This window comes from Podarcis cretensis, assembly GCF_951804945.1.
Source record: "Podarcis cretensis genome assembly, chromosome: 2".
In the NCBI taxonomy this organism is placed as follows: Eukaryota; Metazoa; Chordata; class Lepidosauria; order Squamata; family Lacertidae; genus Podarcis; species Podarcis cretensis.
In genome coordinates, this window is record NC_137171.1 from 77,742,122 (window position 1) to 77,763,186 (window position 21,065).

The 21,065-nt window shown below is 39.8% G+C and overlaps 1 protein-coding gene and 1 long non-coding RNA gene across 3 annotated transcripts in view; one reads left to right on the forward strand and one right to left on the reverse strand.

The window, feature by feature from the left end:
- Window positions 1-21,065, reverse strand: part of LOC307211090 — a 387,208-nt gene that overhangs the window by 236,354 nt on the left and 129,789 nt on the right. The gene's annotated exons all lie outside the window — the stretch shown is intronic.
- The window catches only part of IARS1 (isoleucyl-tRNA synthetase 1), an 84,125-nt gene that overhangs the window by 3,568 nt on the left and 59,492 nt on the right, over window positions 1-21,065 (forward strand). For both annotated transcript variants that reach the window (XM_079967259.1, XM_079967258.1), the window contains exons 2-11: window positions 47-124; window positions 3,318-3,443; window positions 3,819-3,975; window positions 4,662-4,781; window positions 5,277-5,359; window positions 10,767-10,884; window positions 14,341-14,488; window positions 17,871-17,958; window positions 19,563-19,623; window positions 20,960-21,055. In XM_079967259.1, the coding sequence (XP_079823385.1) occupies window positions 3,325-3,443; window positions 3,819-3,975; window positions 4,662-4,781; window positions 5,277-5,359; window positions 10,767-10,884; window positions 14,341-14,488; window positions 17,871-17,958; window positions 19,563-19,623; window positions 20,960-21,055 (990 nt within the window). In that variant the 5' untranslated portion in view covers window positions 47-124; window positions 3,318-3,324. The remainder of the gene's footprint in view (window positions 1-46; window positions 125-3,317; window positions 3,444-3,818; window positions 3,976-4,661; window positions 4,782-5,276; window positions 5,360-10,766; window positions 10,885-14,340; window positions 14,489-17,870; window positions 17,959-19,562; window positions 19,624-20,959; window positions 21,056-21,065) is intronic.

The window sequence follows — 21,065 nt, forward strand, 5'->3', positions numbered from 1 at the left end:
ACAACTTAGAAATTACACTCATTAATAATTTCGTTGTTTCCTGTAGGTTTGAAGGCCACTGTCCTATTGATAGAATCCCTCATACCACATACTTTCCCACTGGATGTTCTTCTCTTTAAAAGTAGTGAGTAACATAGCATTTTCAAAAAAATGTTGAATTGCTTTATTATATGCACGGATACATTACTGCAAAGTTCTGAGATGTGTATGTATATGCAGAGAGACTAAAAGAAAACTGACCTGATGGAACCTTCCCACTGACAAAGAAGTTTATAAGGTTGTTAAAAAGGAGCCATTTGGAATGATCATGCTTTACTGCTAAAAGATTGCTTGAAGATTAAAAAGTCCTTTTACATCAAATGAAACACTTTGTGGCATCAATTATCTGTCAAAGGTGTGAAAGTGGTTTAAAGTGATGTGAATCTGTGCCTTGGCTTTAGTTCTTCATCCTCCCCCCATCCCCGAACTCTGTCCTGCCCACTGAAGAGTGCCAATCTTTAATAAGAATCGAACAATTAGAATTGTTTTCTATGCACACATATCTGGAAATCAATTTATTTTTATTTGGTTGATAAAACATTTGCTTCTTTCTTTTCAATCTGAAGGCTTTCAGAATAACTTACAATTCTGAAAAAAGAGACAACGCATCCACTTTTGTTAATCAAGAAAATCTTTAATAAATATTATTTTTAAAAAATGAAAAACAAAGAATAACTTACAATTGAAACATAACATCAGTAATAACGTTACGAAAGCTGGATCATTTTCAAAAAACAAAGCTCCAATGAAATTCATCTAAACAGATCTAAAACAATTGCCACTGAAAGGCCCAGGCAAATAAAAGAATTATTTACTGAGCAATGGAATTACATTATGGTTGGTGTCAGGCAAGCCTACTTGGGGAGCATTCTGCAGCTGGGTTGCTACAATAACCACCAACCATCTTCACTCATGACATCTGAGGAACTCTGAGAAGGGCCACTGTGGAGGTTGTTAGAACATGCTCAGATTCATGCAGGAGCCAGTGGGATTTCCTTTTGAGGAATTCTGCACAGGCCTATGCTTTAAAAGGTAGCATGCTGTGGTATGCTTAAATATGTGCCCTGTGGTTGCTGGACACTGTTATCTCCATACAGTGCTTCAGTTAGTAGAAGAGGGCAAAAAATAATACTCTGACTTACGCATGGAGTCTGATACTTTAGCAGCCTCCATAGCCCTGTCATTGTTACATTGTATAGGTATTGTAAGCAGAATCCTTTCTAGCTTTATGAATGTTGAATACTGTATATAGAATTGCCTACCGGGAGGGTGGATAAAAATAAATGATGTTTTAAAAAAATAATATCGGTTTTTTTCAAATTTCAAATTGATTTTTTTTTATTTAAATTGGATTTTTAAAATAAAATGCTTTTGGAGGAAAAATCTTTCTAAAGATAGTTTTCTATTTAAGTTACATTATAGTCCAAAGGCTATTAATCAGGAAATAAGGATTTGTTTTAAGTTTTTCATGTGTGCTGAAACTCAGTCTAAGGTTTTTTTGTTTTTGTTTTTTTAAATGACCGTTTAACCACATCGGTTAACAAACATGGATACATATGCTATAATGTTGCTGTTTTAGTTAAATAAATTGTTTAAATTGTTATTAAGGAAATGATTATTTTTCTCCTTCCAATAAAGTACAGCAGAAAAGTTGTCCAAATATAAACAGTTAACTTATTAAACCTCATAATAATTTCATAATTATCTGTCTATGTATTTCTAATAGTATAACCAAATCAGTAATTTTTGATATACAGTAACAGTAAAAACTACTCTGAAAATTTATTTTTCCAAAAATGAAACCTTCATCTGGTTGTAAATATTAAGATTATACCAGCCAGAATGAGTCTTTCTGTTAAAAATGATTTAAATCAAGTCTTACTGACTAGTGATTTAAATCGTGATTTAAATCAATTTGATTTCAATCAAATCCACCCTGTCTACTGGAATATTTAATTTATTTTAAAAGGACAAATTCTAACCTGATCCAGTAAGCAGCATAGGGACATTGAGGGACAAATCAAACAACTGCAACAGATGGGCAGTAGATGGGGGCATATAGAGAGTTGCATTTAAATCTATGCCTCGATTGTTCACTATCCACATCATGTGTGCACCTGCAAAGCTAGGATGACCTCTACTTTTTATTCTTTCAAGCCTGGTAAATTCCTTTGCTCATTAGACTTTTGTCAGATGCTGTTACATCCTTCACACCTTATGAGGTTGTAATCTAAGTTTCCTTACTAAGTAATAAGTGAGTATAGTGAACACGGATTGAGTGAACATTGAACACAGTGTTTGTGTTTGTGTTAATCGTTCTGTTAGTGCAAACATTTCTGCTTGCCAGATGGAACAGTCTCTCATCTCTTTCCCCCATGCGCTGTTCTGCAGGTTATTCTGACCGTTCACTGTGGATCTGCTGGAAATTTAAGAGTTGCTGGAGGGAGCCCCATTGTGCTAGTGGGAGTCCTTGTGCTACCTTCCAGTAGTGTACTGGATTAGTTGAATCTGGCTCAGTTGCTACATTGCTGTGGTTTCATGCTATGTGCACAAGTAGGAAGAAGCCCATGTTTCTTCTTCCTGCTCCTCCTGGGAGGGACGAAGGAAGACTTCAGTAGAGTTTAGTTTCACTTTCCATGAAACTTGGCTAACTTTTGTACAAACCAGATTTTGTGGTTTATAAAGCTGGCTGGTTTAACCAGAGTTTGCTTGATCTCTGGCTCATATATCACAAGAAACCAGGTTTCTTCAGGGGAAACTCAGCTGCAGCTTTAGTCTTGGCACTGTAGGAGAAGCAGATGTTTAAGCCCAAGCAAGACTCATGGCTTCTTGTTGTTCATGTACATAGAGCATGTAGCATTATGTGCCCATTGAATCAGTGGGACTTATTTCTGCTTCAACACTCATAGGATTGCCCTGCAAATAGCTCTTGGAATCCGAAAAATGTGGTTCAACTACTTTTAAATGGCCTTTTGAATTCTTATCAAGGTACAGGCAACTCCCCGTTTGTGCAGAGCTTGCTTTCTGGATCAGTGTGTGTGTTAGTGGTCGCACAGATGCCTATTCTGCTCCCGCCCTGGGACCAAAAGCAGCAGGTGCGTCAGCGGTCACACGGGCCTTGGTCATGCACAAAATGGACATTCCCTGGATGTGCTGGAATGTAGCATTCCAATCCTGACTTCTCAACAAAGTTGCTATATGAAATGATACATTGCTGTGTAACATGGTCTCTGGGGGGAAATTGGTCTAAGCTTTGTGTATTACCTTGTTTCATGTAGGAAAATCATGGTTCAGCAAGTTGCAGAAAACATAAACTTTCCACAGGAGGAAGAGAAAATATTGCAGCTTTGGGACAAGCTTAATTGCTTTCAAGAATGCCTAAAACAGTCAAAAAATAGACCGAGGTAAGATATATTTTCCAAGTTTGCTCTTCAGTGTTCCTGCAAATGGGCAACAACTGGTTTTTATTTTGTTTTGAAGTCTGAGATGAATCAAACTTTGGAGAAAGATCTATGTTAGTGCGGGGCAATAGCTGACTGATCACTTGACTCATATATTCCTAAGAGTAAAAATATGCATATTTGCATAAAACATGGCATTTTGAAAACTTCTATAAATGATCTCGTTCACTGCTCACTTGACTTATCAAGTGTTATAATTTAAGAACTATGGAAGATAAAGCTGTTTATTCTTTTCCCTGTGTAAGAGAAATTTTTGTTTCTTAATGTGTCTGGTTTATTTTCTTAATCTGTGTTTTTAATTTTTTTTTTAAATTATAGGTTTACATTTTATGATGGGCCTCCATTTGCCACAGGACTTCCTCATTATGGACACATACTTGCAGGAACCATCAAAGACATAGTAACTAGATTTGCTCATCAGAGTGGATTTCATGTGGACAGAAGATTTGGTTGGGATTGCCATGGTTTGCCAGTGGTATGTTGAATGTTTTCTCTTGTGTCTTCCCTAGATATAGTTGTTAGTACTTCATTCCTAACCTTTTGCTGTCCTGATGGAGAATTCCATATAAGGTTTTGTTTTTTTACATTCACAAAGGCTCATTTTTTACTATTGATATTCAAAGACATGTTTTTGATCATTGTTTTATTTGTTGGAAATAAAAAAAAATCTCATTTTCTTTTTTTATGAGCTTATTTTTTGAATTCCTTCATGAATAGTCTTCCTAACTTCTTAAATATGTCCGGTTCTTCGACCAGGATTTCTGCGATCATGTGTATACCATGGAGTTAATTTTAAAGTAGTAATTTAAAAATATCAGGTTCATGTTTAGTAAATTTGAGTGCTGGTAAGCGACTTACGCTTAAGATGTAAAAAGTAAATTACAATGCCAGGGCACAGCTGAGACCTGGTTTTTATTGCAACTTGCAATTCAGCATCATGGTTTTTTGGGTTGTGAAATCAAATATTGCTGACTTTGAAGCTATTCCTGCTGTGTGAGACTTCTGCACTCAGAGGAGTTTTGCCTTATTGTTTGGCACAAAGCTATAGGCCAAGTACCACAGATCCTCTTGGTTGACGGGCTTCAAAAAGTTCTCTGTTATAGTTAACAAAGCTACCGTAATACCAATGCAACCTATTCTGAGCACCATAATTCATTTCAGGAGTATGAAATTGATAAAACACTGGGCATCAAAGGACCAGAAGATGTTGCAAAAATGGGAATTGCAGAATACAACAAGAGTTGCAGAGGAATTGTGATGAGGTACTCCCAAGAATGGAAAGTAAGTGCAATATAGATATATGTTTACCCTCTTTCTCCAGAGCAATGGTTCCAAAGCATCAAACATGTTGGTATGCAGGTCCCCTTTCTTCCCCTTCATTCTGTATGCATGTACTTATTGACTGGGATTTGAAAAACTAGGTATGGCTAAGAGTTGAACTGTAGTCTCTCTCTCAATGTTATATCACAAATTACATTTAAAATTCTGTTTTGCTTCCACAGTGGGCCATGTGATTTGGTGGGATGCTGTTCAGAAAACGCAAATGTGAAGCCCTATTGGGCACGCAGAACCTAATTGCATGATTTAAATCCTAGTTGTTAAAAAGAGATCTGCCAATCTTTCTTGATGGATATTCTTGTTTAAAATTTGTTTCTTGAGGAAGGTGTATATCTTTTAGCAATCAAAGAAGTAAAGGGTAGTGGCCATGAACTATAACCATGAATAATGACAAGGTTCACTAAGCTGTTACAGAGGCACAATTTAATGTATTTGCAGGTCAGTGTTACAAGACTTGGACGGTGGATTGACTTTGACAATGACTATAAAACTTTGTATCCAGAGTTCATGGAGACTGTGTGGTAAGTTTACTTTGGTTTTCTCACCGTTCACCATAAGCGCTGCCTCCCCTTCCACAGACTATCTTTCCTGACAGGCTTTTTGCCAGTTGATTCAACTATTTGAGACTCCTGGCACCATGGAACTGAGTTTATTATAATTAATGGCAGTCTGTAATATTTTTTTAATGGCTTGTTGTTTTTTTACTGTTATGGAAGTCTTTTTAAATAACTTGTAAGCTGACTTGGGCACTTCTTAAATAGAAAGGCAGAAAGTATGTGTAGGTTTCATGCTGTATGGTTACTGAAATCTTTATTTTTGTTGAGATTGTCCTGGGCACTAGGAAACCAATTATGCTGCAGGTCAGGTGCTGTGATTTTGCTGTTCCTATGAAAAGACAGTGCCCTGCTGTGTTGCACCAGGTGAATGAAGCACTGTCATTTGATACTGTGCAGCCTTTTGGAGGTGCTGAGAAATGTGATGCTCCATGAGATTCTGCTTATTAGAGGCTGAACAATAGAGCAGTGTAAAAACAGTCCTGATATAGCAAAACATCTTTATGTGGTCTCTGTCACTGCTGGGTAATGAGAACAGTGTGAAGTAGAAAGATGTCCGAATTTGAGTGTCCGCTTTCAATATCTGAACTTTTTATGTGTTTCAGGCAGTGTGTCAAATTCCTTTATGATTTGTACTAGGATACTGTTGCAATTGACCTTGATTTTTTCCTCTGTGAGCCCAGCAGTGTGTAAGCATTATCTTTCCAAAGTCTCAATCTAGTTTTGCTTCCAATTATGACCAGTAGGTTGATGCTGGGAGGCTTAGAAACAAGCAGAGCTTGAAGGCGCCATTACCTGTTTGTGGTCTGCAGCATCAGATCTTTGGAAGCACACTGCCTCTGAACTTGGAGGTTGCATTTTACTGTGACAGCTAATAGTTCTGAACTTGTGCTTTGGTGGAAGTACTTCCTCCTCTGCATCTTCACCCTCCATGCGCCTCTGTTCTGCACACTTTATTTTCATATTAAATATGTCCATCTATCCCTGTTCTCCACGCACACCCCGCCCGTCGTTAGATGCTTGAGTACCACCAGGGAAGAAGGTGGCTAGACATAAATATATACTAATAATTGTATTCTCAGTTGGAAGTTCCCCTTTAAGCTACCCCACACAGCTACTTTGCAATTTCATCTTGTAATGAAAGGTGATATAGGTTCTTTTTAATAATAATAAATAATAAATAAATAATGAGAGCCAATGTGGTGTAGTGGTTAAGAGCGGTAGTCTCGTAATCTGGGGAATCGGGTTCGCGTCTCCGCTCCTCCACATGCAGCTGCTGGGTGACCTTGGGCCAGTCACACTTCTTTGAAGTCTCTCAGCCCCACTCACCTCACAGAGTGTTTGTTGTGGGGGAGGAAGGGAAAGGAGAATGTTGGCCGCTTTGAGACTCCTTAAAGGGAGTGAAAGGCGGGATATCAAATCCAAACTCCTAATCTGATCCATATTTGCTCCCTACACTTGTCGGGGACTGGCAGGGCTCCATAGAGTGTGTAGTGGAAGCAGGGGACCAGGGGACTGACCCAGGAGAGGGGACTAGCAGTTTATGGGGTTTGATTCTCCTTCAAGGCAGAAGCCAGGGCAGGGGGAGGAGGGAGAGTCAGGGCAGTCGGAGATGGAGGAAGGCATGCATGTTGTAGCAGAAGAAGCAGGTGGCTATTCAGCTGACATATGGGTCAGTAGACTCCCCACCTTTGCCCTCCCCACTGTCTCCTAGAACCAGGAGGGGCTTGAAGCAGGAAGTGCAGCAACGACTTCCATGCAGGAGAAGTCTCAGTTTGCAGGTGTGCAACCTGGCAGGGGAGGGTATATAAGCTGGAGGAGGGGAGGGGTCTAACTTTTGATCTGTGGGGGACAGTTGCTTAGTGGCTAGAGGCTTGTGTGTGTGTGTGTGTGTGTTCGCGCGCGCATACGGAGCACCATGGGAGTTGCTGCAAGTGCTTCTTTTATCAATAAAGACTTAACTATCAGACGTGAGTCTTCTCTAGCTGGAGTCGGCCTGGACAATACTGCATGTCTTTATTTCTACATTGTCCTGTGGGGCTCATTCCAAGTTTAGCACTTACCTTGTCTACACAGGAGTGAGAAGCATCCATACTCACGTGTGGGAGGAAAAAAATAAAAGAACATCCAGGAACATCAGTGTAGGAGATAGCTAACCTGCTCCCTGCTCTGGTTACCAGAGTTGTTATTTCAAGCCTTCCACTGTCAATAAACAGCATAGCCCAATCCTAGATTCTTTTTCTTTATCATGCTAAAAAACTGTTACATAATGCAGATGCCAGCTGTTCAAAGGTGGAAAAGTCAAAAATAGAACTCTGTATGCCTGATGGCTAGGCTTGCCTAAAGTAGTTTTGCTTTGCAGTGATTCTGAACACTAAAATTACTAAGCAAACTATGTAAATAGTTTTTAGATGATATATTAAGATGGCAGTCTCACTGGTCTTGTAATGCTGTCTCCAGTATTTTCTTGAAGCTTTGGTTAAGTTGTATATTATTGCAGTAGGCAGCCTTTCACATTTTTACTTGCCCACTCAACATGCAAAACGCCAGTCTGGCTCCCAACCTTGCAGTGCAGGTGATTGGTCCTAAATTTGTGCAGTGATCCCTGCTTTCCCCCCAGCTCTGAGTTTGGGAGGAAGGTTGGTAGTTGCTTAGCCATGCAAGGCCAACCAGGCAAGCTTGCTGCACTAGGGTTAGGGTCTGAAAAAACTCATCTGTTGTAAATAGAATTGTATCTAGATAGCTGAAATTAATGAAAGTAATAATAATCTGCCTACACTGATGGAGAAGGGACAGTAATGCAAGACGACTGTAACTGAAGGTATATGTGCCTGACATTTTTAGCAAGTTTCCTTACTATGCTAGGTGCCTTAATTTGTTTTCAGAGTTAATATGATGAACTATGACTAATAAGTGGAAAAATTATCTTTAGCAGGCTTGCGATGAAGCAGATCTCTATGATAGACACTTTTGAACTCCTGAAGGCAATAAGTCTTTAAAGCAGATTAGTTACAATATAAAAATACTTGATATTTTTGTAACCTTATGTCTGAGCTGAAGAGCCTTGCCGTCCACAAATGTGCTTGATTGTTTTCTCATGTAAACCATGTCACCTAGTCCACATATCCAGTAGTCCTGTACCCCAGATGTTGGCTTGGATCTGTTCACTGGGTTGCAGCCTGATGGTAAGAGACAGTGGAGTAGATTCTCCTTCATCAGAGGTTTTTTAGCAGTGGTTGGATGGCAATCTGTCATGGATGCTTTAGTTGAGATTCCTGCCTTGGTTGAACTCAATGATCCTCAGGTTCCCTTCCAACTCTACAATTCTATAGAAATTAAGAAAATGCTAAGGAATACCTACCCCTGCCAATTGCAGTTCTCTAATGTATATCTAATGTGCACTTCAAAAAGATTACTGGGTCTCTAAAACAGGGTTGCAATTACTGATGCCTATTTAGCATTTTTTTTTTTGGTAGCATGGAAATGGTCACAAATATAACAAGTAAATGAAATACTGAACCAATCTGTACATAACGCTAAGCCAAAGTGGCTTAACCTGTGTGGGTTCGTGGAGAGGAACAGGAATACTCCTCTTCTGCCCCTTTTGCTGTTGTGCTACTTGGTGCTGGCCCATTGTTTGGCGTAGCATGTTATACACATCTGGGCTTGTGATTTGTCTTACTCCAGGCAAATCAAGAACTGTAAAAAGGTGTTTTTGTTTTTGTTTTTGTTTACGGCTTATGGGTCTGTGATTTGGACAGCATGCTGAGTTGAACCATGGCTTAGCTTTGGGTAGCTTGGCAGCAGGAGGACTGGGCAAGGAGTGCTTGGCTGTAGCCTCGTCTCTGAGGTCCTGCCTTCTTGCAAGTTAGCACCAAGGCACGATTCAGTTTAACAGTACGTGACATGGGAGCTATTGCTGGATCACTTGAAAGTTATTAATGTTACATTTTCTCTCTGAAAGATAGACATCTTGTAAATTCAGCTTTTGCTTGTACTTGCAGAATTGAACTGTCTCATTCTAATGGCAACACAAACATTTGTGAGCTGTAAAAATGAAAGATGGTGCGGGAAAAGAACGCTTTTCCTGCACTTGGAAAAAGTTCCACAAGAGGGAATCGTTGTCTCGAATTTGGCTTAGCAGTTCAGTCATCTGGTGATGCAGCTCCTGAATTTTGTGTGTGCATGACATTTATATCTATTTCCTCAGAGAGGATTTCCCCCTCTAGTAATAGTTACTAGTTTCTTTTTCTTTGGAATATAGAAATAAAATATAGCAACTTTGTATTTAAAAAATGTGCATTACTGTGTCTACTGTAATAAGAATACAGTATCAAACCAAAAGCTCATCTAGGTCAGATTTCTGTTCTTACAATGGCCAACCAGATCTCTGTGGGAAGTTCACAAGCAGCATGTGAGCACAAGACACTCTTCTGTTTCTGTTCCCCAGCATCTGGGATTCACAGGTATCCTGCTTCTGATACTGAAAGCAATTTAGCCATTGTGACTAGTATACATTGGTGTCCTAAATCCCCTTTAAAGCCATCCACATTAGTGGCCATCACCACATTTTGTGGCATTAAATTCCACGGTTTTTAGCTATGCACTGTGTTAGGCCCGGCCCACCCCTGAAGTGGGGTGAAGCTCCCACCTGGCACCAGTGCCAATTTCCACCAAAATCTTAGGCAATTTCAGTGATTTCTTGCCAGAAATCAGTCCTGATACTGGCACTGCTTCCTTGCTAGTGGCCGAGGCAGCAGGGTGGGTGATGTAGCAGGAAGGCAAAGTATTAAAGTCAGTATACCAAATGAGAGCACGACAAGTTACAGAGTTAGCCAGGTTGAATAGTGAATAGGCTCCAAGGTTAATAAAGCAAATACATTTTATAATTTATTCTAGGGTGACATAGCATCCTATAAACTCCCCTCCTGCATTGTTAAGGGGGACTTCTGATTGTAAGATGAGAAGCATTTCTGTGATGATTTCTCTAGGTGCTTGCAACATCTGTATTGTTTGACCTTAGAAATCTCTACAGATGCTATAGAAACGTAAGATAGATAGCTTGAGTATTAATTACTTTTTAAAAATTGTATTCCAATGCAGTTGCTGCTCTATGTTCTGTGTTTTAGGCCTGGAAAGTACAACTTGCATGATAAGATACTGAAGGGCAAAATGTTTTTCTTTCTTTTCTTTTTTTAAAAAAGAAGTTATTTACTGTAAACTCACCAGGGAGGAAAGTAGTTCTGGGCATAAGTTCTGTGCCTTCTTCCTACATGTAGTCAATTGACTTCTCTCACTATTATAATCTTTTAAAATAAAACCAACTTGTTCTGTTTGTTTGCTTAAATTGCTATTCATTCATTCATTCATTCAGGTGGGTTTTCAAGCAGCTTTATGACAAAGGACTGGTATACCAAGGAGTTAAAGTCATGCCTTTTTCAACAGCATGTAACACACCCCTTTCTAACTTCGAGTCTCACCAGAATTATAAGGTATGTAGGCTTGTTATGTTATTGTATTTCTTTTTTTTTAACTGCCAGCCTGATCTAAAGCTGAATAAATATTTTAGATTCCTGTGCGGTGCTGCTGTTACCACTGGACCAAGTGGCATAAGTCCATCTGCCACCCTACATATGTCCAGGATGCCATAGGCCAGGGGCCTCCTAATGACTGTTAGTAGCAGCATGCTATAGTGTGCTAGAAAGCATTGCTCCAAATACCTGAAGTGGTACTCTGTAGCTGCTCTGATGCTCCTCGTGGCTCTGCAGCTTAACAGGTAGTATCTGAGTGGCTCAGCTCATTGCCATTCGTTTTGCACTCTGAGGAAGTTATAGAGTTAAAGCAAAGCAGTGGCAGGCAGCTTTAGGCTTCCACAAACACCCTGGCCTGGCCAAGCTGGCTGCCGTGCCAACTATGCCTGAAATGGTGGTGGTGGTAAGGTTGGGCAGCAAGTGCAGGTATGAGAGTGGAGGGATAGATAACAACAAGAAGGCAGGCAGGGTGCATATGTATGCAAAGGTTGGGGCAGCCACAGCACCAAGGTTGCAGAGAGCGGCATCAGGGTTGGGGAGAGCTGCACAAGACAGTTTGCTTGGTGCCCCCTTAAACCTGGCACTGCCTGTGCTGCTCTGTCTCATATTCTTGGGTGGGTAGGCAAGTATGGGCCTAGGATCTGTTTAGCCTACAGTAATGTACTCTGTGTGGGCTAAGGGAGTGGGTGGCGCTGTGGTCTAAACAACTGAGCCTTTTAGGCTTGCTGATCGGAAGGTCGGCGGTTCAAATCCGTGCGAGGGGGTGAGCTCTTGTTGCTCCGTCCCAGCTTCCCCCAAGCTAGCAGTTCAAAAGCACGCCAGTGCAAGTAGGTAAATAGGTACCACTGCGGCGGGAAGGTAAATGGCATTTCCATGCATTCTGCCTTCCTTCATGGTCATCCGTGTACTAGTAGTGGTTTAGTCATGTTGGCCACATGACCCAGAAAGCTGTCTGAGGACAAACGCCAGCTTCCTTGGCCTGAAAGCAAGATGAGTGCCACACCCCATAGTTGTTTTTGACTGGACTTAACCTTCCAGGGGTCCTTTACCATTTTACCTTGTATGTGGGCTAATTTTGGTGACCGCTTGTACAGAACATTATAGCATCTTGCTCCAGTTGCATACTGGGCTCTTATGAACTGTCCATCCGATCTGCACAGTCTTCAGTAGATTCTTGTAGTATGTTGAGCATGATGTGGATTTTGTGCTATATTTCTGTGGCCTGAGGATATGGAAACACTGACACCTGAGGTGGTGGATAGTGACCTCAAAGATAGACTCTTTGGTAGTGGCATCCCTTCTGGAACATTTTTCGGACTTGTTTGCTGCCAACTGTGTCATCTTCTAGCAAAGTCTTGTTTATTCTCACCGTTCTTTAAAGGTTTTTTTGGGTTTTGACTGAGACCTTTTTAATCTGCCAGTTTATTGTTTGCTATAGTGTTGGATTTTTATAGTAAGCCACTCTAAGAACTATTTGTTGACGAGTAGTATAAAAAATATCAACTTGAGCTGCTGCTTGTAACGCATAATTTTTTTTAACCTGCTTGGGATCCAATAACTTTTTATTTTGTCCAGCTTTTAGGGAATTAAGGTTACTGGCACCCTGTTTGTATGTGTGTGTAGTTGGAATTTTGAAGCTGCTGTTGTTTAGATTTTGACTAGTTGCTTTTTTCTAAACAGCTGATTATTTTAAATGTCAACGCCTACCCCCAAAATGTGATGTATTTAGGATTTCGTAATGCTGTAACAAATCCTGAACCTGAACGATAGTGTAGACTAAACAAAGTAAATCTGCAAAATGGTATTAATTTCTCTCCCATATAGTGAACAGCACATTATGTGAGCTTCCAAGTAAACATAAGAATTGAGAATTCTCTGTTACACTCTACTGAATAAAATGTGTTATGCTATCACTGGTTTTCCTGCAAAGTGTTCTGGAGTGTTTCAGTTTTTTGGAGTGTACACTGTCAAAACTCAGAATTCTGAAAACAGGCTTCAGCTAACTTTTAAGAGAACAAAAAATAACTTTGGTGGTTCTTTTCTTTAAAAAGTTTTTTCCCATTCTGTATGTGAATTCAAGAACTACAAAAACAAGTTATTTAACAACAAAAAAGAGTGATGTTCTTAAGCTTCCTGGGATCCTCTGAAATGCGTATTAGACCGAACACAAAGTCCACAAATGGCTCTTCCCTTGTTCTAACACAAAGCTTGTATTCCTGAGAAGTAAGCTTATTTTAGAAGGCAGTGGAGAAAGAAAAATAGCTCACCAGTATTCTGCAGCTGAAGTGTTGTTCATCCTGCAAAATGCCAATAAATGTTCAGTGAAAATTGCTCAACTATATTTAGTATTTGTTGAAACCGTGAAGGTGGCTGGCAGCATACAACATTGCTCAGAGACTGAACAGAATTGCTAGCAGTTATATAATAACAATGGGAAAAGCATGCTTGTGTTTTGGCTGCTGAGTGAGCTTCATGCTCACAGAGTGAACTCCCTCTGGACTAATTCTTAGTTCTAACATAAATAGTGGCAAACACTAATGGAATTACCAGAGTTTACTCAGGGTGTGAAGAAGGAACCAGGGAGAGCTGGCAGTGCAAAAATTAATATATTGCAAGGTCTTCTGATGCTGTACCTTTGAAAATCGCTATCCAGACTGTCAAAAGTGCTAGAAGAAATGGGAGGCAGGGATGGAATCTTCTCTAGTTTAACAGATTTTAATCTGGGACTCAAACAAATCATTGACACTCACTTTATCCTAACTCTTACCTGAGTCATGTGAGCCTGAACACTGTATAACTTGGCATACAACTGAATATTGGAAATGAAAATTCTGTAAAAAAACCAAGAAGCAGATAGGGATAGACTGTGCTGTTTTATTGTAATCATGTGAATACCATAATAGGTTATAGGTAAAAGTACAGGACAGTGCTCTTTGGATTCATGTCAACCCTAAACTCAAGACGTGTAGAATTTGAAGCAGCTCCATACAGATAAACAAAAATAGTTGTTTAATTTGAAGCTACAAATTAGCTCCATGCCTATCTGGAGTGTACCTCTGCTGTACCTCTCAGTACAATAGCCACATTGTTTGTATCTAGCTATATTGCTTGTTTTGGTTAACCTAGGTAATGGTGTTTTGCTTCCGATCTTCGTTTAATTAGTTAATTACATAAAAATCTGAATAGGTTGGTTTTTTAAAAAACGGGGCTATTTCTTAACAATCCAGTAGCCTATGGAGAAGATTGTTTTAAGAAAGATACATGTTGCCATAGCCTTTGATAAATGAATCATGCTCTGTAATAAGTATTAAGAATATTGTTGGCCATAACAGTTTGCTTTCCTTATTTGCTCCGTTGTGCATAAAGAGGGTTAACTTTTTCCACGTCGCTTCTAACTTTTCTAATTCTGTATTTGAGGATGTCCAAGACCCTTCAGTCATTGTTACCTTTCCATTGGAAGAAGATGAAGGCATCTCTCTAGTTGCTTGGACGACAACCCCTTGGACCCTGCCTAGCAACCTGGCCCTCTGTGTCAACCCAGACTTGCAATATGTGAAGGTGGAAGGCAAGTGCAAAATATGCTATGCCGTACAATTAGTGCTTTCTTTGAGTGGTTTCACGTGCATGCTTACTTGCAAGTATGTCCCAGTTGGTTCAGTGGGGCTTTATCCTAGGTGATGTGGGATTGCATAGGATTGTAGTCATGGTTTTGCAAACGGCAACTTTTTAAACCAACCCATACAGCATGTTTCTCCATCCTGTCCACCTGCATGTACTGCTGTATTCTAGAACAGCATGTACATTGACTTGACTTGCCTGGCAGCAGCAGGAGTTGTTTCCTTCAGTCAAATACGCAAGTGGCTTATTGCAAAGCTGATGTAACTTTTCACTTTTGTTCTGTCATCTTAATAAAAACAAAAAACCTGAAAGTAACTTCATGCTGTTGTCATAATAAATCTCGGGAAGGCAGCATAATAGGGGAGAGTACAATGGTTACATAAAGTGCTTCACTCCAAACTCCTGTAGCTTTTGTTTAATTTATTATGATTTATCTAATTGGTTTGCCCTCTGATTTACCTACCCATGATGATTCAAGCTGCCTTCTAATGCTAAAAGGATAATTGGAAAATTTCCTTGTAAGGGAATCTCTGGTGCGTCTTCTGCTGAGCTCCATACTGCAATCCCCAATCCCCTTCCAATAAAGATATCCTTTCCAGTCACAGCTAACCATGGGGAGCAACATGAGTGGTGCAGCTTCTTTTCAAGCATGGGTCTCTCTTGGCCCACAAAATAAGCAAAGATATGCCTGAGATGAACTCTGCACAGTCAACAGCCATTATCTAACTTGGTACATCAGTTTGCCTGGGCTGAACCCTGTAATCTGTTTTCAGTGTCCAGGCGGTTCCCTGGAAAGCATGGATTAAGAATATGTTAGATGCTCTTGAGGAGTTGCAGAGTGCATTCCCCTCACCAGAGATGGGGAACCGCTGGTCCATGGGGCTAATTAGGCCTGATACTGGTTTCAGTTCGCCCCACCAGGCTGTTTTCCCCGAACTGTGCCTATCTGCCCCACACCTGACTTCATACGTTGGTGCCAGGTGGAGGTGTGCCTGCCAAGAATCTGGAGCCTTAAGTTGTACATACATATGCATATCATGTAGAGCTGTATTGATTCCTTCACAGAGTTACAAATGAAACATTCAGAGCTATCTCCTCAGCTCAGAGGAAGCAGTTTCTGAAATTCTCCCACTCTTTGTTGCTCATCACTTACGTCCTCTGCAAATTTGGCCTCAGTAGTAAATTGGGCCTGGCCCAGTCATTCCCTAGAAATTTGGAATTGATAGTTCTTGAGTTCTAAAGCAATATTCTGAACAAAGCCATAATGGCTGAAAGATTTGCTTCCTCCCAAATTAGCATACATCTATTCTTTGCTACTGCTACACTGCTTTGCTCAAGGCTTTTTGAAAGCCTTTGCAAGATTTTCTCAGTCTTGCGGCTCATTCCACCAGGTGTCTGAATTGCAGTCATCCACAAAGATGGGAGAAGTTTGAAATATGGGGCTCATCCCTTCTCGCTACAGCTCTAGCAATTGTTTCATTAAAAAAAATAAATTCTCAAAGTTTATTAAACATATAGCAGTACTAAAAATATTTGATACAAAAGGAAATGTTAGAAAAATACATAAACAAGCCTTGTAAAAGTTGCTAGTGTACATATTTTCAGGAGGACCTAAGAGTTCCACCCTCGTACAGCAGGCAACTGTATTTCTATATTGGGTGTAGAGGAGGGGTTTTTACTCCTCCTGACAGCCTGTTTGGTTTCTCTGCTGTGCACAGAGAAGGGATGGAACACTGCTGTGGTCTTCTGCCAGCCTACTCCTTGCTTGCCTGCAATCCCTTGTTGCTCTAGTTACCAGGTAAATGCTGAAATACAAGGCTGATACAAATCCATATAACAAATGGCATATTTTTTTCCAACTACATAAGGTCGTTAGAACCTTCCACCTAATTTTTTTCCATTAAAATAATTTTAATCATATTATTGCACATATCTCACCTGTCCTTCATGGAGCTAAGGCATTCATGGTTCTTCAACATTTTATCTTTGCAAGAGCTGCACAAGGAAGGTTCGGCTGACAGCTTGAAATAGCTAAATCCTCAACTTCAGTTTGTAAATCAACAAGAATTATGTAAACATACTCATATTTTTGCAACAATTAATACGTATTCAGAGAAAAAAGGTTGCCTCTTATAAATCTGTATTTTGTCTTCCACACAATTCCCAGTTGTTTCAGGATATCTTTCTTGGGCACTCATAGCCAAAGTGTCCATCATGAAAAGTGCTTGGTAGCTTTTGTTCTTTCCAATCCAAAGGTCATTCATACCCTTTAATGACATGAACTTCTTTGTCCAAAGAAATATAACCCCCTTGGTGCCCTAACTGTAATATTTATGCATACTTCTGCTTTGCAACACAGCATGCATCCTGTTGAGGGAACCAGTAATAGAAGTGTGTCATAGAGAGATCTGGGGAGGAATTCTGTCCCTTCAACCTTTTCCCAGAATCTCTGGGTCTTGCTGTTGCCCAAGCATCAGAATCTGAGAAATATATTCAGTTCTTATTAGTTTGCTGTATGTTGCTTTCTGGAAGCAGAATTCCCATCCTCACAATTTAACCTTTTTAGATTTTGGAAACTGAATATGGCCTTTGTATCCACAGAGCATCTTCATTCTGGAAAAGCTTGCTCCTCTTATTAATCTTGTATTGTGAAAGTAGGCAATGCTTGCTGTCTATGTGGCAATGGATACAGAGGACACTGCAAGACCAACAATCAGCTTGGGTTGTTGTCATGTTCAAAACTTTAGACATGCTCTTCACATCACAGTTTTGTGGCAGAGCTGGAGCATTGAGAGAAGCTTGGGGCAAAAACAGTGGGGCTTCAGGCAGATCAGAACTCAGTTTGGTTTGAAGGGAAGGGTCACGCCTCATTGGCGTGTGCTGTGCTGACAATTGTGCTTTAATACTTCCAATCATTTGTCTCATTTAAATAATTGAAAACCTTATTGAGAGAGCTGTGCTGTTGCGCTATAAAAACTGACTGACCAGCTTGCCTAACTGAAGGTTCTGCTTTTGAAGGAACCACCAAGAAATGGGCCCTTGGTAGGGAGAGCTAGACTGTTGGTTTCAGATTCTAGCTTCCTTAACCATGGTTTTGGTGTGATGTCTGTGCTGAGTCTGAAAGTACAGATTTGGATTTTGGAAGTGTGTTTTTTTTTAAAGTGTGTAATAGCCTATGTCTTTATTTGGTCTTGGCCCCTGTAATAATAGTGTAAGAGGTATTTTAATTAGCAGAAATGAGCCTGGCATCTTCATACTAATGCTGTTTTTCATATATCTCTGTAAGAGTTGAGCAATTGAATATTAACATCCGTGGATTTCCTCCTCAGATAAAAATACAGGGAAGATTTTCATTTTGATGGAAGCTCGACTGGCATCCCTTTACAAATCTGAAAGTGAATATGCAATACTTGACAGGCAAGTAGATAAATTAGTACATACATTCTAAATTCCACATTCTATAAATAATTGCATTGCAACGTAAGAGAATAGAAGAATTGTTGTTTTTTCTTAGTCTGATGCCATAATATATTAAATTGCTTGTATGTGCGGCAGTCTCTCAAAAGAACTGGTATCTGCCACTGAAGATTGCATTGGATTTGAAGTTTCATCTGTAGTAAGCGGTGACTTTATTTTTATGCAGCTTTTTATTGATAATGTTAGAGTGTGAACTTGGTTTTGAAAAGTAGGGTTCTCCAAGTCTCAATCTGACTCAGACAATAGCATTCTGGATCTCAATTATGTCTTATTGGCATAATTGTTTTAAAATCAAGGCTTTTAAAGTGCCATCCACAAAACCATTGAAGTCACTGGCAAAGCTCTCATTTGTTTTAAAGAACCAGGATTGCACAATTTTGTGTCCGCCCCAGTTCTGTTAAGGCCATCGAATATTAAAAAAAAACCACATCAAATGACCAAAGATGATAGAATTTTGTTAAGAATTGCAACTGTCACAAACTCTGAAGAATGCTTTCCTAAGAGTGTTTTTTTGTCATTCACTGCCTTTCCTGCTGCAATTTTCTTAAGCATCTACAAAGTGAAGCTGATTTCATTTTCCAGATATAAGAAAAAAGTCTTAACTGAAATAAATAGAACAGCAGAGATTTATCACAGAATTATAGAGTTCAAAGGGATCCCAAGGGTCATCTAGTCCAACGCCCTTCCAGCCAGTTTATAGGAGGTTGAGGAATGCTTTGCTGGAATGTAAACCACCACCGCACACATAAAACTATGTAGATTTGCAGCTTCTAGTTAGTCCATGAAAGCTTATACCGTAATAAATTTGTTGGTCGTTAAGGTACCACAAAACTTAGTTGTATTTGCTGCAACACAGACACGTGGCTGTCCCTCTTTAAAAAAGTGTAGGTGGGCCAAGTATTCCTATTCATCCGGTCCATTGGCTGAAGAGGCTTAGCTTCCAGTGCCTTGCTGCTGATGGAGAAAGGTTTAGCTAGCAGGGTGGGCACTTCACAGTGGAGGCCCCTGTGGAAAACACAGTAGGCTTAGCAGTTCTGCCAGTAGAGTTCCTGTGAGCAGTAGCCCTGAAATAGGGCATTTGAGGAGAAGGTAGGACAGAGAGGATTGGATTCAAGGCCCATTCATTCTTCGAGGAGGCCTGTGAAGTGGGCCCTCAGTTCTCACCAGCACAGAGCAGTTCCCAGCCACTGAAACCAATGGGGGCAATTTTGAAGAAAAGATGTAGGAGGAAAGGTCCAACATCCCCGCCTCCTGCTGCGTTGCCACAAACTAGTAGGACTTAGGAAGTGGTAGTAGATCTGCCACTTTGCACCCTCTAGGCCTCCTGGGCTTGCTCAGTTAGTGTCTTTCTTGGAGTTCCAAGAAGTTTTTATATCATTGTAACTTGCTAATGGAGATTCTGTTGCTTGTCTTGATACTTCCATGCAGTTTTATTTTAATGTCTTGTTTTATTATGTTGCATATGGCTCCTATAGCAGAAAAGCTGTTTATAAATATTGTACATAAACGAAACTTCTTAAATTTTGGGGGGAAATGTGTTTCAGGTTTCCTGGTGTTACCCTTAAAGGGAAGAAATATAAACCTCTTTTCAAGTATTTTATCAAGGTGAGCAGTATGTGTCTTTATTATTATTATAATACTTATTTATCTCCTACCTTTTCTCTGGGACTCAAGGGAGCTTACACGAATTAAAAGAACACAGATAAAATAAAGAAAATAAAGAAACATAAAATATAATCGTTAAAAAGTAATTAAATTCTAATAAATTTAAAACAATATAAAAACAAATCCTTTCAGATTTGATGTTTTAATGCCATAATTTTCTCAAATGGTGTTAGCATTGTTCAGGATTATAAAAAGTAATGGAAAAAATCAACCCTTTTGATCCACGAAGGATCAATTTATGCAGATGCGTTTGGGGAGGGAATGTGGGATCTTATGACCCAGTCTTTTAATTAATGAGACTCAAATTTACTGTGTTTTGCAATAGAACAGTGTTGTACTGGGAGTATCAGTCTTTGCCCAGGGCTTCCCCTGATGGGACTCATTAGTTGAATCCCATTGGCTTCATTAAGATACGAAGGTTGTAATCCTATACACATTTGCCTGGGAGTAAATTCCATTCAACTCTGCATAATTTACTTTTGAGTAGATATGTATAGGCTTGCAGTGTAAAATAAATTTAGGGTAGTTTTATGTGCTTTGCTTCCCTTTGTGGAACAATAGAGGGCTGCGTCCAGCTAATAATTGGAGCAGATCCATTGAAATCTGTGAACAGTGACTAACTTAAGTTTATTGATTTCAGTGGAACTACTCAGTTTAGAACAATCCATAGTGCACCGTGACCTTCGCCTTGACAGCTTTAGAACCTTTTTAATCATCCTGAGTCCTTACCGCATCTTCTCATGAATATTCCCAAGCCTTGTTTGAGATGAAAGATCAGGGAAATTGTGGGTGTATCATATGCACGTGTATGGATGCCACCTTTGCATGTCGGTTCTGTGTGCTCTGTCATGTGTGCATGCAAAGACTCACATTCCACCCTGATTAGAAAATGGCTATTTTTGATCTAAATTGTCCCTCAGTTCTGGAGGGTGTCTCATAGATATCTAATAGAATAATATCTAATGGAAGGTACCCTGAGGATCATCTAGTCCAACCCTGTGGAATGCAGGAATATGCAGCTGTCCTGCAACCTTGGCATTGTCAGCACCACTCTCTAACCAACTGAGCTATCCAGGAAGCTTTTGTTTGGTATTCATACTGCTGATCTTTCTCTATGTCAGTTTATGTAACTTATGTTTGTATCAGTGGTTTTAATGAACAAATTCATATGTAACCATTACTAGAATGCTTGAACAATGTTTCTGGCTTGTCATATTTTCCATGCCAATGTTTTGTACATTTTTTTTTTTTAAAAAAACCATCTCTTTTGTGCTAGTGCAAAGAAAATGGTGCTTTTACTGTAGTGACTGACAACTATGTGAAGGAAGAAGAAGGTACCGGGGTTGTACATCAAGCTCCTTACTTTGGCGCTGTAAGTTTAA